The sequence below is a fragment of the Anopheles cruzii genome, chromosome 2 (genome assembly GCF_943734635.1).
Source record: "Anopheles cruzii chromosome 2, idAnoCruzAS_RS32_06, whole genome shotgun sequence".
Taxonomy (NCBI): Eukaryota; Metazoa; Arthropoda; class Insecta; order Diptera; family Culicidae; genus Anopheles; species Anopheles cruzii.
Genome location: NC_069144.1, coordinates 15936184 through 15952084, shown reverse-complemented (window position 1 = coordinate 15952084; position 15901 = coordinate 15936184). Strand labels below are relative to the sequence as shown.

Below are 15901 nucleotides of genomic sequence, written 5' to 3'. Positions count from 1 at the left end.
CATCATCGTGTCACCATCATCATCACCGGGCACATCACCATCCGCAGCCATTGTCGGTAAATTGGGGAAGTTTTTAGTGCCATCAGCGCCGTGCGCACCAGGACGAGCCCGGCCGGGACGGCAATGCAAAACGCTTCGCACACTTCTTTAATTTAAATTTTTAATGCTTCCACGTGAATGCGTGATTAGATTTTGTGGCGCCCTTCGGCGGACATGTTGCGAGCCTAACGGCCTGGTCGGTCGCTCTGTCAGGTTCAACCGCCGTTGAGGAAGCTTTAAATTTGCGGCCCGTCTAATTTAAAACACATTTCTTTCCGGCCGCCATTTTTATGGTGAACTCCAGAAAGAAACCAATACATTTTAAACAACAACGTTTTTTGTCCCTTTCATTAATCCGTAGCCCGGCAATGTGTTCATCAATTCACCCTACCGCGGAGTACCCGAAGTGCCGAAGACGGCCGCGCGACGCACGGTGTTTCCAGGACGATCGATCCAGGACCGAGGATGTCCGCGACTGAACTCTTTCAACGTCGACGTGGCAATGTAAATTGCGTACCACGCAAAACAAGCAGCCGAAGCGAGCGAGTTAAAGCCGCATTAGAGCGGGCTTCACCGCACACTTCCACCGTTTCCTGGTTCACCGTTTTAATGAGTGTAATTTCTAGTGATTCCCTTGTGAGCGCCAGCTCCACCCGGTCGGCCGAGCCGGGAAATGCAACGGTTTAGCGTCGTTGGAAAGGTTCTCCACCGTACCGAAAGGGGGGAACGGCCGGATCCGGGGTGAGCAAGGAGCCCAAAATCCACGGCAAAAATTTGAATACACCCCAACCAATCTTCACCCAGGGGTTTCAATGACACTCCGGGCCGGGTAAAGCCCGGGGGTTTGGGTTTTTAACCGGGACACCGACGCCGACGCGCCAAACTTCCTCCGCAGGCATAATGAGACGGGACGTGGCCGTCGGAGGGGGTGTTGAGCGGGTGGAACAACATCAAAAAAGAGTGAGCGAAAAGGGGAATGGAAAACCAAGCTTCCTAATACCCGTGCCGTGGGTGCCGCGGAACGAAAAGATGGACGACTTAAGACGTCGGCGCTCGGCACAAAAACTCATCCCACCGTCTCTCGATTTTCTCCCGCGCCACCCCGGGACGACAGCATCCCGGGTTAGAAAATCAAAAGAAAATCGCTCGCCCGCTGCCGAGAGGAGCCACGCGAAGAAGCAAGCAAGATGGACGACGCGGCCCCTCCGACGGCGGACCTCTACCTTCTCCTCCTGGTGTGCTGGGCGCGCTGGGTGGAAAGGAAAAGAGTTTTCATCTCATTTACATCCCGAAGCAACGGCGAGGCAGCGAAAGTAGCGAAAGTGTGGTAATTGCACGAGTAGTAGTAACGCCATCGCCATCGAGGTGTGTAGGGAGTTCCAAGGGTTCCCGCTTTGTGCGTGTATTGCGCTGCCTCCTCATTACGCTGGCCCCTGGCCCAGGTTGGGCCCACTTCCGCTTTAATGCGAACGGAGAAAGCGGACTCAGGGCACGGACTTTTTTATTACGCGTAATACTCTCGAAATTGAGCAATGTCTACAATCGGAGCGCAGGAGGCGTTGGAAAGCTCCACCATAAAAACCCCCCCGAACGGTGTGAGTGTGTGTGAGAGAGAGCGAAAGTTTGTGTGTGTGCGCGAAAGGGGTGTATTTACTTTTCATTAGCCGAAAGACTCGCGAAACTCGCGACTCACAGGCGCCAGAATGAGACGAAGCACTCACGCAGCAGCAGCGAAGAGAAGTTTAAAATTGAAAAAAGGACACGGCACACACACACAACCACCCGAAGCAAGGTTCCGGTGACCGGACACTCCCTGGCGGACGGACGGATGGACGGACGGACTGGCGGACGGGCACAAAGTTTTACCCAATTTTAATTCCTTCACTTCCGCTCACGCTCACTTTCACTTAGCGTTTGGTTGGGGGGGCCCGCAAATTCCATCACGGTGTGCGTGTCGTGCTGTGCTACCCCGCCGCGGCCACCACCGGCAGTGTTATGTACACTGACCCGGGGAGGGGGCGGCCGGGGGTTTTACGATGCAAAAAAGGATGCGCGCGAAGCGACAAGGGGGACAACAAAAAACGAAACACGCGACGGCGGTGGCGGCAGACAGGATAATCGAACACAAGCCACGCACACCGTACGAGCGAGAACGAGAAAGCAGCCGAGCAGCCAAGGATCGGCGAGACGCGCGCCGACTTCGGTGAAACCCCTTAACATTAATCTCATTAACGGCTCCGTCTCATTCGCTCGCGCACTCACTCACTCTCACCAAGTGGCGTGCCACACACCAACAAAGGGCGCCATGGTTGCGTGTTTTGTTTTCTCGTCCTCGTGGCTGTGTGTGTGCGTGTGGGTGCCACGCTGGGGGCCCCCCACTAATGAAGAGTCCTTTCCGTTCGTGGTGAACGCACAAAACAAAGGGGATGGCGCGAAAGGATAACGAACACCGACAGAGAGCGAGTGAGCGAGCAAGCGAGAGAGGGAGCCCTTTTTGAAGCGGGCGTCCAGTGGGGTGGGGTGTCCTGCGTTGGTGTGCGTGCAGCAGTCATTAAAATTAAATGGCTGCCACTTTTGCTTCCTACGCGCCATGTGCGCGCATTTTTCGCGCGATTCCCGTCGGCCTCGGTCTCTCTCTCGCTCACTCTCACCCTCTCTCTCTCACACTCTCAGCGCCTGCTAATCCTTCTCATTTAATCATTATCCGTTCGCTCGCTCACTCGCCCAGGACTCGCTCGGCGCCGTGTGTCGTCATAGGGTTTCACTTTTGTTCTTTCGCCCGGTTCGCTGGCTTCCCGGGCCCTTTATCCTTTCAACGTTTGTACTTAGCATACCACGGTTGCTGCTCGTGTTGCGCAACCAACACCACCACCAAACGAGAAGGGGAAAGAAACAATCGTCGAGCGAGCGAAAGTCATTTCTAGCGCTTCCTTGCGAATGCACTTTTTATTATTTTCCCCGAGTCCCTTTGGTCCGTTTGGTCCTTGAGCGACTCGGCACAGGTAAACACCACAGGGCCCCGGTTTTGGTGTGTGCATAACCATACGTCATTCGATTGTTGCTGCCCGGTCTCTCCCAAGTCCCAAGAGCTGCTACGCCGGTTGTTGTGCCAATTTAATACACTTTCACCATCCGGGACCGTTTGCCGCTGCCATTCATTTGCATTTACCACCCGGTGTACACGCTCTAATTGATGGTTGTTTCCGAGTCCTGTCCTGTTGTCGCTCAAATAAAGGTCCCAGGCTCAGGTTTGTTGACTTTTCTTTCCACCGCGCGCAAGATGCAGTTTGTGGAATAATCTTATTTCGCTGCACAGTCAAAGAATTCAATTAGGTTTCATTACTTTATTTATGATTTCTTGTTTAACATTCCATTCCATTAGTGGGTGTGTTTGTGTGTGTTGGTACATTTGTTTGCTGGGGTAGGTAAATTCATTTCTCCTTCGCTGGCATCGCCTTTTCCTGAGGTAGTTTGAAGTAGTTTCTCGTGCTGGCCGCAAAGTTCGTTCGCAAAGGTAATTGGCTTCGACACACACACACACTCGCGCAGCCAGTGTGTGTCAGTTTTATATCAGGATTTGTCTTGAGACTCTAGGAGCAAAAAATTTGTACTATGGTTTGAGTTCATATTTGGTTTCTCGTTTGTTAGGTTGTCGGAACTTCCGGTTCCGGGTTTTCCTTCTTGTTTCGCTATCAACACTTACACGCTCTCGTACACAAGTTATACACGCATATCGGAAAACTGACGACTAGTTGACTAGCCTATGTAATACGCCCTCATTTTTCGTGCTCCCAAAACTCAGGGCAGTTCCTATACAACTTCGTTTGAACTAAGAACACTAGGAACTGAGACTTGAACTAATGCGGGGAGGCGTTTCCTTTTTGATTTTAGTCTTGGCTAAATAAACGGATTAAAATTGCACAGTTGTCCTCTCTCGTGCGCTCACTGCTCTAGCCTATAAAACACTCGTCTTCATGAGTTACGGAGGGTGGTATTGGCTTTGTAGTGCGCCAAGTGTTTGGCAGGTGGTACTTCATCTCCATCTCCTTTCTCTTCTGGCGATCTCTAAATCGCGGGATGTACACTAGAGAACAGGAAACGCGCTCTGCGTTTCTGCACGAACGTTAACAATGATACTGTAGTTCAAGAATATTCAATATTTATAGCGCGCCCGACATCTCGAGGCTTATACAATTCGACTAAAAGTTGTACACACTAAACCTACACGTTTACACGCACGGACTAACATACATTGGGGCGACTGTATTTACATAAAAACCGGGTTTTGCACCGTACACAACCCGTCAGAGTTGCAGTAGATGCGCCCTGCCCTGCCGTTGGCGTGTCCTGTCGTCGTGGCGTGGCCCGAAAGAAAAGTAAGAGTTCGAAGAGCAGCATCATGGCCACATGGACATGGTTGGGTTTGTGTACCTGTGTGCCTACCCCTGGACCCTGGCTGGTGACACAACAAGCAGTTGGTCCAGTTTAAAGACGGCAAATTATTTGCACCGAATTCTGGTCCGGCTCTCCTTCAAGGACGAGTACCGGGAAAGGTCCTCCTCAACAGCAAATGGGTTGTAAAATATTGCCGCCTTTTCGTTAGCCCTTCTCAGCTCCGTGTATGCCGGACCCGATATACAGAGCGAAGGAGCGAGAGAGAGAGTGCGTCCTGGGCCCGGGGATGGACTGGTTTATGGTTTATTTTGTCGATATTTATGGCCACAATTGGAGCAGCACACACAGAAATATGCACAAATCGGAAAGTTCTCGGGGCCTTGACCAACACGGACGATCGTCGATTTTTGCCCAAAAATTGGCAAGGACCGCACACCGCCGAAAGAGAATTGGTTCCGAATTTGTTTTTTCGCTCTGTTACTTTATCCGGTTGGTCAATAGCCTGGCCGCGTTGCAGAGGGGAAGATTTCGGGTTGGTACAGATTTTGCGTTTCGGGGTGTGTGTCCCTGAAACGGAGGACAAAATTAAGGATGCAGCCATCCACAGGCCAACCTTCTACTAATGCTTTTTGTTTGTGCCATGGCATCTTTCAACTTCAAGTTCAATAGAAAGAATGTGCAAAAATGGGAAATCACAAGGAGAAGCACAAATTCTTCAACACTGTAGAGCCCTTTATCGAGATACGGCCTCGTCGTGGACCGAACCACCCGACGCCGGTTTCGAGGTGCCTCGAAAATTCCTCATTTTCAGCAGACGTTCGGCTGAGAAGGTGAAAAAAGTAAAGGAAATATTCTTCCCACTAAGCTTTCTGAGTCCTGTCACGGGCTCTGCTCCTAATTGCATTCGTTCGTGAACATTCCTGGCCCGAGGCTGGTGGGGTAGTGTGGGATCAATCTGTCGGCCAAAGGGTGTAAATTACGTGAGAGAAAATATAGACCACACTCTCGCTGACCCGTTGACCGACCTCCGTCGTAACCCTAATTCACACCCTTATCAAGAAATCATCAACGTCTCCCCCCGGTCTGCTGACCGCGTGCCCGCCGACCGGCCGTCCTAGACACAGGATGAACTGTGCGTGTTGTTGGCATAAAAAAGGGTTCTACGAAGGAGTCGTATTTTTCGGGCCTCCCGAAGCCCAACCCGTCCGTCCGTGTGTGCCAGCAACCCTTTTCTCGCACGGGGATGAAAAAAATCCCGTGCGTGTGTGCAGAGGCCAGCGAACTCGCCGGGCCCGGACCGAGATCCGTGGCAAATTGTTATTTTATTGAATGAAAATCACTGCTCGATGGGCATTTGGGATTTAACTGGTCCAAACAGAAAGAAGAAAAAAATCAGACAGCCGGAAAGGATGAATTTATCACTTCACTATCAGAGAGCGCGTTGACCGATGGACGACTCTCGAAGGCATTATATTTGGCAACAAGGGGTGGTTAGAGGTATTGTGATAAGGAATCCTTTTTAAGCGGGGCTCACATATGTAAAGCATGTCCAAGAAAGAGAGTGTAGGGATTTATGGGGTCGATGATCACTCGGTATGTGGAAACTCAGCCGGAAGGCAGCCACACATTCTCTATCGATGAAGCATCATCTTGTGAAAAGTGGAAGCGGTTCCCCGGCAGCGTCCCGACAGTTCTGAATAGAATCGAAGCGAATAAACGGAGAAACTTCATCCCCCCACGACCGTGCTGGAGTGATGTTAACACATTCTTGAAAGAGCTCCAGCTCAAGTTCCGGTCAAACTGTTGCATCCCCCCGCTGGACCGATCTCAAATGACTGGGCATATCCTTTCTTCATCCGGAGAGCGCGGAGAACGACGTCCCTTCTTTTATATTTAGTGGAGAAAATAATAAACCTGCAGCAGCACAAGCAATAAAAACCTAAAAATCGAACCGCCCAAATAAACCAACCGAAAAACAACATACCAGAGAGAGAAATTATAAACGCGCCGATTTTTGTCTCAATTTTGCGCATAGATTCGCGGTACCTATGCTTTAAATATGTTTTATTTTCGAAAGAAAAAATAATAATTAATAGCGACACGATGTCCTTATAATGATAATATAAATCAAAACCGCGCACCAATTTTGTTTCTGTGTATCTCCGGAACTTAACACGTGTTAATACCAACCACGAATAATAAAAAAAACTCCTAGAACCAACTTAAACTAAAAAACGAATTTTGATTTTTGCTGCTTTTCTTTTGGGTGGGACAGCCCAGCCCGTGACTCCTCGCCCTGCTCTACCCGGGCAATTCATTTGATTTCAGTTTTCCTTTCAGTTCAGTTCTGTACACTTCTTTTCCTACGGCCAGATTTCGCGCGGCGGCCTTAAAAGGCGGTTCTCTTTTCCTTTAAGATAGTGTGTTCCTAAGAAAACATAAGTGGAAAATATAAAAAGAGAGGTAAAAAGGAAACAACAAATAGGAAGAGCGCTAAAACAGCCACGGAATAGAATCGTCTTGAATCCCTCTCCTAACTCCTAACACGACGACAACGGCACAGGACACACGCCCGCGATCGACAGCCCGCGTGATCTTCCTGCATCCTTTTCCGTGGGGGCCAAAATATTCTTCAAGTTATTTAAACTCGGATGTGAGGGTTTTCCTAATTACTCTGAGATTGAGAAGGCTCCTCTCCCCGGGGGTTTTCTCTCCCTGGTGGCGCTTTTGCTTTTGGCTAAAAGTCTGTTTGTTTGTGGTACTCGATTTGCACACGCGATTTGCACTTGTCGCTTTTACCGATAACTTTATGCTTCTTCGTGTTTTCGCTATTGAAGGAGGAACTTGTATACCAATGGTGGCGCGGGGCGGCCGTGCGGTCAACATCTCGCCCGTGCGGACCAGACACACACAGCCGCCACTGCCAACCAACGAAATTAATTGCAAACTAAAACACGAAAGCGGCAACAGGCGGCACCACACAACAGCACAACAACAACAGTAAATATAGGAGGACGCGCCGTGCCACGGCTGGCTGGCTGGCTGGCTGGCTGGGGCTAGAGGAGAGTCTGGTGCGTTCCTTAAACTAGAGAGGCGCGATATAGTTGCGTGTTGTGTTGTTACTACTTTCCCTGAATATGAGTGATTTTTTCGCAGCCTTTCCCTGTGTGTGGACACTTGTTTCTTTTTATAAAGAGTTATTATACTTTGTACAGCGTAGAAGGCTATTTTTCTGTGCCTGAGGTGAGTGGATGGATATCAAGAGAAGGATAGAGAGAAAGATTAGAAAAGGGACACACATTAAGGGGACGCGTAACACAGAGAGATTTCTTTCTCATCGAGTGTCGTCGTGTCGTACCAACTTCTCCCTACATCCCGGGGACGGGTTAACTATATACATAAATACATATTGTTTTCCATTGGTTTTTCTTCGGTTCCTGTTTTGTGTGTGCGTGTCCCTATAATTCAGTGTACCGCGCGGGAAGCTCATCGTAACAAACATCTAGAGGAGAGAACACGGAGGACGATGATGACGACGGCGCATTTAAAGAGCAGAGAGATGGCCACTGGCGCGTCCCTCATCTCCCGCACTCGTTCCCCCCGGGGGACTTGGCATCTTGAGGTGTTTGGTTTGGGTTTCAACAACGACTAAAACAAATGTGTGCGGCGGTGGCTACGGCCGCGGCCAGCGATTTACGACTCCATACCATGGTGATGGTGGTGCTGCTGCTGGTGGTGGCGCAGCTGCTGGCGGAGCTGCTGCTTCAGGTAGAGCGTGGCCGCATCATCCAGCTCGTCCAGCTCCTCCATCGAGACGGGCGAGCGGGGCGAGTGCATGCTGAGGTCCTCCGGTTCCGTCTGCTCCGGCAGCTCCGACTTGACGCGCGCAATCTGCTGCGGTGTCCGCGACCGACTGCTGGCGGCCCGCAGATCGATCGCGCTGCTGCTGGCCGCTGCCAGCGAGCCACCGTCGTCGTGCTCGGAAGCGCCGTCGGCAGTGGGACTCCCGAGGGGATCCGGCATCGGGCCAAAGTTAAGGGGAAGCGTCAGACCCGGGTACTTTTCGTGCAGCAGTAGGGAACCGGGGCCGATGCCACCGCCGAGGGCCGTCTTGGCCAGCTCCATCGAGATGTCGCTCGACTCGGAACCGCCGCAGGTGAACCGGTTCAGGTGCGGGTGGTGGTTGTCCGCCGACAGGCCACTCATGGCCGGGCTGATGGCCGGCGTCGGCGGGCTGGTGATGCCACACTTGTGGTGCAGCAGGTGGTGCCGCCGGCGGTAGCTCGAGTTGCACCTATCACAGTGGAACGGCTTCTGGCCGCTGTGGCTCAGCATGTGCGCCTTCAGCTGGTTCGAGTCGCTGAACTTTTGCTCGCACATCTCGCACTCGTACGGCTTCTCGCCGGTGTGCACGCGGAGGTGCCGCCGCAGGTTGGCCACTTGCACGAACTGCCGGTCGCAGTGCGTACAGGAGTACGGCTTTTCACCCGTGTGCAGTCGCATGTGCGTCTTGAGGTGATGATCCCGCGTGAACCGCTTGTTGCACTCCGGACACTTGAACGGCTTCTCGCCCGTGTGCGTCCGCTCGTGGTTCTGCAGGACGTGCTTGTAGCCGAACGACCGATTGCAGGTCTTGCAGGTGAACACCTTGTCACGGGACGGATCACGCACTCCGGTGGCCCCGGCCGCCGATGAGGAGGGCGTCGACGGGGCGGCGGTGGTGGTGGTGATCGTAGCGGCCGCCGTCGGCAGCTCCACGCTGCTCCCGTTCGACTGGGGCGACGAGCCGGACGTCGGAGGTGAGATCGGGCCCGGACTCACCATATCGTGGCTGCTCGGAATGTCTACCGGAGATGTGACCGCCGAGTGGTGCAGGTGATGGTGGTGCCCGTGGTGGTGGGTCGGTGATCGCATCAGAAGGTGCTGCTGTTGCTGTTGCTGCGCCTGGAGGTCCTTCCGCGCGGACGACTGATGTTTCCGCTTGGTCTGCTTCTTCGTCTGCGGCAGAATCTCGGAGGTGGTCGAAACGATGTGATTGTTGTTGTTGCTACTACTGTTGTTGTTGTTGTTGTTGGCGGCCTGGAGCTTGAGCGACTTGGAGCTCTTGTGGCTGAGGGCGGGCGAGATCGGGCTCTGCGGTGGCGGCGGGCTGCTGTTGTTGCTGGTCGGCGTCGGAGGGGCCCACGCCCCGAACAGGGCGGCGTGAGGCGGGAACAGCCCGGACGCCAGCGAGGCCCGTAGCGACATCGGTAGCCCGGCGGCCATCAGGGCGGCGGCCGCCGTCTGGTTGGCGGCCAACAGCTGCGGGGCGAGCATTCCCATGGCGGACGCCGCGGCCGGATGGAAGCCTCCGTACAGCGAAGCCGGCGACGCCGACGACGGGCTGTGGTGGTGGTGCTGGTGGTGCTGAAGGTGACCCATCCCTAGATGGTGCTGGTGGTGGTGAAGGAGGTGGTGGTGCTGTTGTGCACGCTGACCGGTCAGCGGAGGCGATACGGACAGGCTCCGTTCTTCGTCACGGTTCATCCCTTGCAATGTACGGACGGCTGCTAATCCTAGGGAGGGAGGGAGAGAGCAAACAGAAGGACGCATGAAAAAATTAGTAAATTGATTTAACAACCAGAACGCACACACACACACACACACCCGAAAGACCCGAAGAATCCCCATTCATCACAATACAAAGAGTCCTGCCGCGCGCGAAATACTACAAACATCCGGCGCCGCGCCAAGCGAAATTTGCCGGCATCCGGTGCGCGCTGTGTGTGTTGTGGTCTTGGAGAGCACGCGCACACACACACACACCCGGCAACCGAAAGGATGCTCTACACACACGAAAGGGTGCTTCATCGTTTTGTCCCGCGTGTTCTTTCTTCTGTCGGAATCGTCATGTGTGGCGCGCGCTCACTCGCGAGAGAAGAGAAGCAAAACAAAGCCCCACCGCTCCACCAGCCGCTCCTCGTCTCGGGTGGCCAGGAGTAAACGAGAACGACTCGCGTCCTTGCGCGCGGTGCGGACCGGCGAGACGACCGACGTTTTTATTCACCACACCGAACACACCACCGCACGTATGTAACTCACCACACACGGCGCCGGCGACGACTGTTGCTCTGGCAACGGCACACCGCACACGTGGCTCGCGCTGTTGGTGGTGGGGTTTTCACACATGAGCCGCCGCCGCCTGCTTACGACGCGTATCCTTTCGCTCTCACGGGCGCACTCGCCTTTTGTGGTGTGTGTTTGCGTGTCTCTCGCCAAAGATTGGCGCCCGCCACCGTCATCGCGCGGGAAAAAAAAGCGCGCGTGGTTCTCTATTATTTACCACCGCCGCCAAAGCCACACTACTCCCTTCGCTCCCCGCTAATCCTTTATTTATATGTTTGTGTTTTTCTGCTCCTTCCTGCTTTAGCGTGTGTTATGATTACACCACAGCCCGCCGCCGGTGATGATGGACTTCTTTTCGCAACAAACCCTTTTCTTTCGGGACCGGTGGGGATTTGGACACAGAGGTTGAATCGAGTCGAGAGGAGTGTTCTCATTTGTCCGTGTCGGTGCGGCGCACAAGCAAACAACACACGCGCGCACACACAGGAAGTGGAATTATGTTTTGTTTACTTTCTGCTGGTAGTGTGCGCGATGGTTTATTATTTTCTCACTGTTTGCACACACACCAGAGGGTTGATTATGATCCTGGCGTGGTGTGGTGTGAACGGGTAGAAAGTAGTACAGAAGACGGTGGCCAACAAACAAACGCCAATTGCCGTGCCGTCGGCAAGCCAGAGTAAAGGATTTTTATTGCGTACCTCGAGAGCAAACCAAGGGGACGACTACTATTTTGAAGAATTCCATTGTGGGGGTCAAATTGTATGGAGCGAAACAAAGTTGCAGTAGCTGTGCTCGGGTAACGCGCGTCGTGTTATATAATTGGGTTCCAGGAACTGGAACTGGAAGCTCTTCCTCCGACTTGCAGTTCCAGTACGGAGGGATCTTGGTCTTTTCGGCGAACTAATGCGTTCCTTGTGGGGTCCCTCCTCGTGTCCAGCCGTGTGACGACGCGCGCGCGAGACGCGATTTCACTCGAAATACACGATTAATTCGGAAGGCATCCGCTTTATAGCGCACTGGGGCCTTTCGAATCCATTCCAGGAATATTTCCGGTTAGTGAGGTAGTCGGTCGAGACGCAGAAAGGTAAGCGAGTTTCGACGAAGGGTCCTCCAAACAAAGCAACCCACGGCGGCTAGAGAGAGCGTTGGTGGTGGTGGTCTCCTATTGTGTTTCGCGAAACGAGTGAGAAATGGGCCACCCAAAAATGGTGAACAAATTTGGTACCGAAAACAAGTGTCTTGATATGAATGTCGAATCAGGAGGAAGAAGAGAAGAAGGAAGAGGCGTCTCGACGAAAAGCCGTGGGTTTCTACAAATTAAATCAATTAAACCCATCCACAAACACTACCGGGGAGTGGACCACACCGTGGCCGATCCAGAAGGGGGGGGAGAGCGGAGCTCTGTTCATTTAATTAGTGATTCTTTCGCTTACCTCTTGCTGTTTGAGCGTCCTGTAGCAGCGACAAAGCCATCACTTGGCCACTTGCCGGCGATTTTCGTAAATTGCGCGTTCACACCGTGACACAGACACACACACACCAGCTATGCTGGGGGCAACACACCACACCACGCACAACACCTTCCGTTGGTGTTTCCGGTTCCGGGCACAGCACGGCCACGTGCCCCAGCGCAATCGAGAGAGAGAGCGGGCGCGTTGAAGGAAAGTCCTCAGCAGTTTTGGTAGTTGCACTTTCGTCGACGAAAAGGATTCTGCATTCAGGAATCTAGAGCACGAAGACGACTGTCACTAGTTCTCGGGCAACTCGGGCACATTAATAATGCACACCTCGCACGCACCCCGCGAAAATAAAGGGCTCACGATCACGAGTCACGAGGGCGAATTCACAGTACACAATACACACAAGCAGGGCGGTGGCGCCTTTCTCGCAATCGGTGTCGTCCGAAAGGATATCTTAGGGGTCCTTAACGCAAGCACTCGACGATGGCATCCGCTCCGGATGGTGGCCTAATCGTGACTGACTGCTGGTGATTCTGGAGGCACCACCACTGCTGGATCGTGGCTTCCCTGCCGGAATGTGATCGACGAGAAGATAATTACACGCACGCACCGGTGTCCTGGGTTCACGCGGATGCGCTCGGGAAAATCTCGGACAACCGTCGGCAGCGAGTGGCGGCACGCGAATGATCCGTCCGCCGACGTAATCGGTGCCAGGAAGCGCGCGCGGACTGCCAAAAAAACCAGGACCTCATCCACCCCTCCACTCTTCGCACCCCCTCCGGCTGTGCGTGCGTGTGTTGGTGAGGAGCAACAAAGCCTACTGTGCGCGGCGGCGGCGTGTGGAGTGAGCGAAAACGTCAGAAATCAAACAGAAAATTTAAAAGCACCGAACACCGACGGCCAAAATTTTAATTTTACTTTCGCTCACCGCCGACGGGACGAAACTGGTTCTCTTCTCCGGAGTCCATCCGATCCGAACCGCACTTTTCCCGTTCGCTGCGTCCTCCTTGCTCACGCTTGCCGGCTCACTCGGGCTCACGACGGCCGATACGCTATCTCGGCTGGCCGCTCACTGAGAGACGCGTGAGTGAGCGAAGCGACGCGAGTCTCTCACCGGCGGAATCGAGTTTCGAGTCTTCCCCTACTCTGGCACTCTTCATCCCGTTCTGGCACCGCCTTTCTCACTCACTCCAACTCAGCGTGCCGTGCGCGAGTGTAAGAAAAAAGGGAACTTCGCAGTCGAATGAAATTCCCTTTTTTTCCTTCTCACACGAGATTAAAAGAAGTGCACAAATTAGTGTTTTTTTTTGTTTGCTGAGCACACGGCGTTTTTAAATGACGATTTACGTGACAATCTTTCCGATGACCTAGCACAACATACTTGCGACGTGTTTCGTTCGTAAGAGAGAGCGAGCGACAGTGCGAAAGATATCCTTCGAGGTGCGTGCGATCGTCCTTTTCCGGGTGCGATCATTCTTTCCCCTGCACTCACACACACACAACCCGTGAGACACGCAGTACAGTTTTGCGTGTAGAGCCTTTGCAAGGACGACAGAAAGAGTCCGCAAGCGCTGGTTGCACGGGTTGTCTCGCTTCGGCGCCCGAGAAGTGCGTGAATACGCACACTTTAGCACTTCCCCACCGAACTTTAGCCGAACATCGTCCTTTTCTGTCCGATGCCGACCGGAAGCCTGCAGATAGTCGAAACGGGAGATCAAAAGTGGCCCGAACGTTCGGTCCGATCGGTATTCAAATTTTTAATTGTCCCGGACCCGGAATGGCGATTCCTTGCGCAGCATCCTGCCGGAACATCCGGCCAGGACCCACGCGCCAATACCTGCCGCTCGGGTGGTGGGCCTCGCAATTTGAACGCTTGACGTGTGTGCTTCCGGGACGATTGAGGCACTTGATGGCTCCGATTTGACGAGCAACTTTAAAGCACCTTCGAACCAGCGGGAATTGATTTTTGGGGATGATAGTGCCCATCGCATAAGTCACCGGTCGTCGGGGAGTGGAAAAATTTCCACTTCACACTTGTCCCCCTGAACGTAACATCCACGACGGGTTTCGCTCGATAAGCATCACTCGAACGGATCGGGATTTTCTAGGCCCCGGTCGCGATGCCTTCCGGGTGCCGGGGATTCAATTCCGGGACCGCAACACGCAACGCGTATAAAGTCCATCACCCGCCCGAAGCGGCCACCTTGTAATAATGGGAAAAGCTCGCTCCGAAGGTCTTCAACTCCACTCCCCCGGGGGGAACCGGTTCAGAGGCCCGGTCCGGGGGCCCAAAGTTTTGTAATTAAACACCCGATCCCTTTGGGCGCGATTACGGCGCACTTACGGCCCCGAACCGGTCCACTCCGGCTGGGTGTACCCCCGGGTCCCGAGCCCCTGGCTCCGGGCCTTTAAAAGCGGACTCGTGTTGCCGAATCCGATTGCTACCGTCGATTGCCCGGGGCACGACGGATAATCGTCCGGCCTTAAGCGGTGCGCGCCCGTTAACCCTTTGCGGCTGCTGTGGTTGGCCACCCGCTGTGGCTGACCACCACCGGTCGGCCGGCCAGTGGACACGATGCCGATGTCCTTCGCCCGAACGAAAGGGTGTTTTGTTTTGGCAAAACAAACATAATCGCCCGGCGGCGGTGGCGGCAGCGTTTTAAACGAGCCTTGCCGGGGCAGGATACCGTGCGATCAACTACCCGGCACTCTGTCTGTCTGCCCAGTCTGCCGTACCGTACCCGCCGCCGCAATGACCCTTTTGCTATCCGCTGCGTTGGTTTGTCTTCGGTCTAATTTAATTTTACGACCCCGGACTTTGCGGATCTTGTTTGCGAAGTTCGTAATTATGTTTTCAAAACATACAGCCCGGCGGCCCGGCTTAGACCCGGCCCCTTGTCGCGAAGGAGTTGACCGACGAACGCCCCTTGTTTTCCGCCCGCCGACCAGGTGAAAGGATACCCCCACGGCTAGGTACTGCTCCTGGCCGAAGGTAGGCCCTTTGCGAGAGACTTTGCTGAGGTAATGCTCCGAAACATTAAACGAAACGATCGTAAACCCGATGCCGGTCCGGTGTCCGATCGGTTCATAAATTTCACTTTTAGCTTCCATAGAGAGTCGCTTTTTTGCCTGCGTTTTCCGCCGCCTGGGCTGAGCCGAGAATGGGCATAACGTTAGGTCAGCAATTTTTGAAGGCTCGCATTACGGGACTCGATTCAGACATTAGTTTTATTCACCGCAAATTCAGCCAAGGCCGGGCCACGCGGTAAATAGTATTTTTATCGCTCCGCATGCCAAGGTCCTTGAGGTGTGCCCCTTTGTGGGTGGTACGTGTGTGAGGCTTATCGTGCAGCATATAATTGGTTCCGGCATGGAACGGGCCACTCTCCGGCGAGTGATGTAGAGCCGGACCGCGGCCGGCAATTAGGAGCCAAAGAAACGAAATCGCCCATCGGTGGCGGTCATCTCTTTTTATGATGCTACGAAATAATTGTTTGAGATCGGAACACACACACGCGCACCCGAGGGCAGACAGGTTCGGGTTCGGGACCCGAACGGCGTTCCGTGCCCGGTGCTCTAATGCTTTTTTGACGTTTGCAAATTTGACGTTTGATTTTTAATGGCACAATGGAAATGGGACTTTTTTATGACGCACCCCGTCCCGTCGGCGGCGGCGGCCGATTTGCCTAACAAACCCCGGGGCCGGGTTCACCATCTTTTTATGATCCTTTACTGAACGGAGACCGGTGGGCCGGTATCGGTGGGTAGGGAGCGAGAGAGTGCTGCTAATAAAGGTGTAGGCAAATGAGAGCGGCTCACGGAGCGTGAATTACGACACCACTCGCCGCGCTACCCGGTCGGCAACCCCTTACCGAGCATGTGTGTGTCGGTGTGAGCGGCCG

General features: G+C 53.7%; 1 protein-coding gene across 1 annotated transcript; it reads right to left on the bottom strand.

Annotated features, from left to right (window-relative positions):
* Window positions 1-5384: 5384 nt before the first annotated feature.
* Window positions 5385-12012, bottom strand: LOC128278531 (protein krueppel). Its single transcript, XM_053017260.1, has 3 exons — window positions 11973-12012; window positions 8175-9989; window positions 5385-5389 (listed from the first exon to the last, which is right to left on the bottom strand). Exons 1-3 carry the CDS (start codon window positions 12010-12012, stop codon window positions 5385-5387), a joined length of 1860 nt encoding a protein of 619 aa, XP_052873220.1.
* Between the last annotated feature and the right edge of the window lie 3889 nt (window positions 12013-15901).

Coding starts and splice junctions, on each gene's coding strand:
- LOC128278531 (XM_053017260.1), bottom strand. CDS start 12,012: ATGGCTTTGTCGCTGCTACAGGACGCTCAAACAGCAAGAG. Junction 9,990..11,972: donor GGACGCTCAAACAGCAAGAG/GTAAGCGAAAGA, acceptor CTCCCTCCCTAG/GATTAGCAGCCGTCCGTACA.